This window comes from Eurypyga helias, unplaced genomic scaffold (assembly GCF_000690775.1).
Source record: "Eurypyga helias isolate BGI_N326 unplaced genomic scaffold, ASM69077v1 scaffold2065, whole genome shotgun sequence".
NCBI classification, from domain to species: Eukaryota; Metazoa; Chordata; class Aves; order Eurypygiformes; family Eurypygidae; genus Eurypyga; species Eurypyga helias.
The window spans coordinates 25,058-29,829 of NW_010251850.1; the positions used below are offsets into that span (position 1 = coordinate 25,058).

At 41.4% G+C, this 4,772-nt stretch overlaps 1 protein-coding gene across 1 annotated transcript; it reads right to left on the reverse strand.

The window, feature by feature from the left end:
• Positions 1–1,161: 1,161 nt before the first annotated feature.
• On the reverse strand, positions 1,162–2,899 carry AMIGO2 (adhesion molecule with Ig-like domain 2). Its single transcript, XM_010152138.1, has one exon. The coding sequence runs from the start codon at positions 2,831–2,833 to the stop codon at positions 1,268–1,270; it is 1,566 nt and encodes a 521-aa protein (XP_010150440.1). The 5' UTR covers positions 2,834–2,899; the 3' UTR covers positions 1,162–1,267.
• Positions 2,900–4,772: the final 1,873 nt, after the last annotated feature.

Consider the following 4,772-nt stretch of genomic DNA (forward strand, 5'->3'; position numbering starts at 1 on the left):
AATGATATGCTCGTTACAGTAACACAACGCTTCATGCAACCTATGTTGCATGACCAGTCCAGGCCAGTATTAGCAGGTTCATAAACTGTGAAAATTATATGTTTGGGCAAAGAAGGACGCAACTCATACAAATTAAGGGCCAAGTCTAGAGAAAAGCCATGTTTTCTGAATTCACAGTGCATAGTGTCTTCTGTATTTTAAATTAATTTGTCCAAATACTGTATTTCCTCTTCTAATAAAAACCTTTAGGAAGCAAATTTTATACGGCTGCTGGCACCATGTGCCACTGAAAGGATTAATTGAAATATTCCCCCTGTTTTGTGAATTTACCTCTGAAGAGAAGCCACCCGCCTCTAAGATGGAGCTTAAGCCCTGGTGATGGTGTCAGGCTTGTTCACCACATGTGATGCCAACCACACAGTGAGCAGCAGAGGTTAAGACAATTGATTACAATCAATGCAGTTATTGCAGCTTAATGAGTTACTGCTGATGAGCTTGTCTTCATGACTGACAACTAAGGCAATTGCAAAGGTGATGTGTTAAATTTTACCCATTTTCATTATGTGTCAATATTTATAAACAAATACAACCACCTTACGTATCTAAACCACTTCACTGTTTTTTGAATAAAATGAGTACAGTGTCCCCCATTTAAAGTTTTCAAGGAGCTACTGGCAAGTGCCTTATCAGTTGAAGCCCATAAACATTTATGCAGTGCTGCTAGGCATCATGGTGGCATATTGAATCTTTTTGTTCTGATCAGTCCAAGAAAACTCATGACTTTTTCCCCCTAGTGATTTTAATGCAAAGATTTTATAAGCCTGTGAAAGGAATTGCAAGAAACCAGGACATTTTTCTCAGTAGCCAACTGAGTTTGCTTCTGTGCTTACTGCAGAGGAGCTGAATTATTGGCATGACTGAGAGTGTTTTATAGGGGTTCACCTCTGCCTCTGAGGAGTCAGCTGCATGCCCTGAAAGCACCTCTGAACATGCATTAGAAATCTCTGTGTATGGATCAGAGTAAAAGCCAAGGCTAAGCTTGCATTGAAGACATTCACACTAATGCCATTCTGTTTGCTTTTCCCGATCAAGCCACCATCATCGCATGGCCCTGCACCCACAAAGAGAGAAGATGCACTTCAAGGACTGACAATAGATACATTTTTTAAAACATTTTCTCTCTTTTTATTTTTTTTGTCTTGGTGGTTGCTACAAGCAAAGGAGGTATTCAGAAATATAACTGCACGATACAAACACAGGCAGCAAACTAAGTTGATGGCATGAAAGGTGTATCTGAGAACACGGAGTTGACGGAATCAGAGTCAGATTTTGATCGAGTAGTTTTTAAGATACTCTCAGCAATGATATTGTCATTAGGAAACAGTTTTACTTTCCCATTCTGACTGTGTTTTGGTTCGTGCACAGGTTCTAGGAAAACCACCCGTTTGCCAGTGCTAGCCTTCTTCTCGTCAGCTGGCAGCTCTTGCTGCGGTGTGGAATTCAGTATGGATGAGTGGGCACTGCTTTGGTTCAGCTTCCTCTTCCTCCTTTTCGCCTTGCATTGACATGGGCAGGGGGTCAGATAGAGATACAGCAGTACTAAAACAATACTGGCTACACAGGCAGCGAGGGTGGTAAAAGCTGTATTAAATGCTTCATGAGCGTGGGATCTGTTCACTGTGAAATTGCTAACATTTATTCTAACCTCTATGGTTTCATTTAATAGTCTTTTCTTATTTATTGCGATGCAAGAGTACAGCCCTGAGTCCTCCAGCTGGGCATCTGTTATCTCCAGGCTGCCATTACGAAACACCTTAAAGTTGTCAGTGTCCTTGTCTGGCTCCAGCAATCTATTGTCCGGACTAACCCAAACAAAGTGTGTCCCCGCATCGCTGATTCTGCTGTCACAGTGTACAATCAGCCTGTCACCAACCTGGGCATCGTGAATAAACCCAAAGGCTTGGAAAGAGCTGTTGACGGTGCTTTCAGAGCAATTCAGAAAGTTGTCGTGCAGTAAAGGCAGTTTATTGTAACCTCTTGGGTCCGATCGCAACAAACAGGTGTACTCATTTTTGAAGTCCACCACCGAGCTGAAGTGCCTTTGATACCAGAAGATTAGCATGGAGTATAGCACACAGTCACAATAAAACGGGTTGCCATGAAGATAAATTCCACTGAGATGTTTGGCCGGCACAGAACTCAGGCGCTGAATAGGCAACGACTGTATGTGATTAAAGGAAATGTCCAGCAACACAAGGTCTGTCAATTTATGTTTTCCAGTGTGCAAGTCCAGAGGGAAATGGGAGAGCAAGTTATAGCTTAAGTACAGTTTCTGCAATTTGTACAATCCTCCAAAGGCTGAAGGCTCGATCTGCGTTATCTGATTGTTGTACAGCAGCAGAACCTCCAGTGCCCTTAGCTCCTGAAACACAGGGCTGCCCAGCGTCTTCAGGCTGTTGGATGACAAGTCTAGGTACTTCAGATTTGGGGTTGTGGAAAAGCTTCCAGTGATAATGCTGCTAATGCTATTATGATTGATTATTAAAGTGTTCAGTTTCTCAAACAGGGCTGGGAGCCATTCAGGCTCCAAAAACCCAATTCTGTTATAACTCAGATCCAACCTTTTCATACATTTATAAAGATTTCCTGGCACTCGAGAGAAGTTCTTATTGGTGCAGCTTATGATATCGCTGGCACAGATGCAGGCTGTTGGACACATCCCCGGGGCACTGCCACAAATGCTCACTGTGAAGACCAAGAGGCATGCCAGCCCTTTGAAGTTCACTTTAAAAACTCCGAGTCGAGTAGGAATTGCCCGCCAGTTTAAAGACATTGTCGCTGTCTCTTGGCTGTCTCCCAGCGCTCCTTGCCACAGATTATATGTGCAGTTAGCTTTGCACTAATCGCTGTCAAAAGAAGGATACAGAGGTAGAGCACGTTAACATTTATGATTCTTACTCTGCCTGATTTCTTATGCATGACTTTTGAAAAATACAGGGAATTAATCATTAATGTTTCATATGGTTAATTATAAAATCTAGTTGTTCTTAGGTGATGTAAGCTTAATACTTTTTATGTAAACATGAAATTGTGCACTCGTGTAAATATTCACACTACAGATATGATATCTTTCCTGTTGAAAAACAATTCAACTATTCTTCAGCCTTGGATTGAGGAATACGATTTCTGACAGTTCATTAAAAAAAAAAAGTCAGAAATTTCTTCTGTGGAACGTGACTGGGCAATGTCATTCCCTACCTGTTTCCAAACCAAACCAGGTAGAAAACGGGTACAGGAAAGAAAAAACCTCATCCAAAAATGCTATTTTCTTGTCTAGTGGGGAGCAGTTACAACATGTGTTTCTTCCCAATCATAAAATGTCACACATTTTGAAGCAAAGAGTTTTCTCAGACTACTTAGCTGTAAATGTCACATGAATTTCTTCCTTTTTTTTTTTTTTTAAATTGTGTAACTGATAGTTCAGGTAGCAACAGCCTATTTTTAAAGTTACTCAAGATGTCCAATTGGAATATTTTGTATTCTGCTACTTCTACCTTTGCCAAAATAACTGTTGAGGAGGAAATTTTCTATGCCTGGTGCCTATCTCAGATGCAAGTTTTGGGAACTTTTAGTAAGAATGAGTCAGTCATTTCTCAAAACTTAGTAAAGAAAAAAAATATTTTGCTCATACTTAAATAGTAAGAACAAACCCAACCATACGCTTTTCTGAGAGTATTTTAGTGTTGCTATGGTTTTATGTAGGGACGTACAATTTGACAGGGTAGTGATTCCCTAGGGAATCCAAAGGATATGCTTTTTGTCACATCCTAAGAAAATTTACACATACTTAGCAGGTTAATGAACATTTCTGTGCACTCTTGCTCTCCCTGGATACCCGTTAAGAGTTTGTCAGTACTTTCCCAGGTGAATCCATACGCATTGATCCCCAGCCCTGCACAGATCAAATGCGTTATTCAGGTCCCACATATTAACCTCAAACTCATTTCTGAAATCTCATCCACCTGTTGGTACAGTATCTGAGCAGGACATGCTCCACAGTGTCTGCTCAGAGCTGCTGATAGCTGCTACGGCCAGGAACTGCGGGACTGCCTGTGGGCAGCCGGGAGGAGGAGAAAGAAGCAACCTCAGATGGAATGAGGTAGAATAAAAGGAGAGGTGGTATTCTCTCATGAGGCAAGAGGGATCAAGAAAGGATGTCTTGGGTACAAAAAACCATTAAAATCAAGACCTAAAGAGTGAAGGACAGTGTGGCAGAGAAGCAGTCAAAGAAGGGGAGAGATAGAAAAGCAGGTTAAGAGATGCATAGTGAGGGAAGGACAAAACCAGGGCAGAAGGATGCTAATGGATTAGTAACCATCATTACTAATGAAGCAACTGAAGAGGAGGTAGTCTGAGGATGCAGAAGTCAGTTAAGGCATGTAAGACTGGAAAATCAGACAGGGAGGGTGTAAAAGGCAAGGAGAGGGTTAAGCAGAAGAGAGGCAAGTTTCAGTAAGTGAACCTTAGAACACACTTCTCTGGAGAATTTGCATGTGCTACTTAGGAATTGAAGATCATCTAAGCAATTAATTAATATATGTGAAATGAACTAATTTCCACTCCCGCTCAGTTCCTTATTCCCCTCTCCTCTAACCCTCTGCCAATCTGGCAGGCTGCTGTCTTCTGCTGACAAATCTTCTACTCTTAAGTCAAGTGGTAAAGGATGTGCTATGAATCTAAAGAGCTGAACCTTCTAATGACCCATTAAAAGA

Bases quoted from the DNA above. Each gene is read 5' to 3' on its own strand.
- AMIGO2 (XM_010152138.1), bottom strand. From the start codon at position 2,833: ATGTCTTTAAACTGGCGGGCAATTCCTACTCGACTCGGAGTTTTTAAA.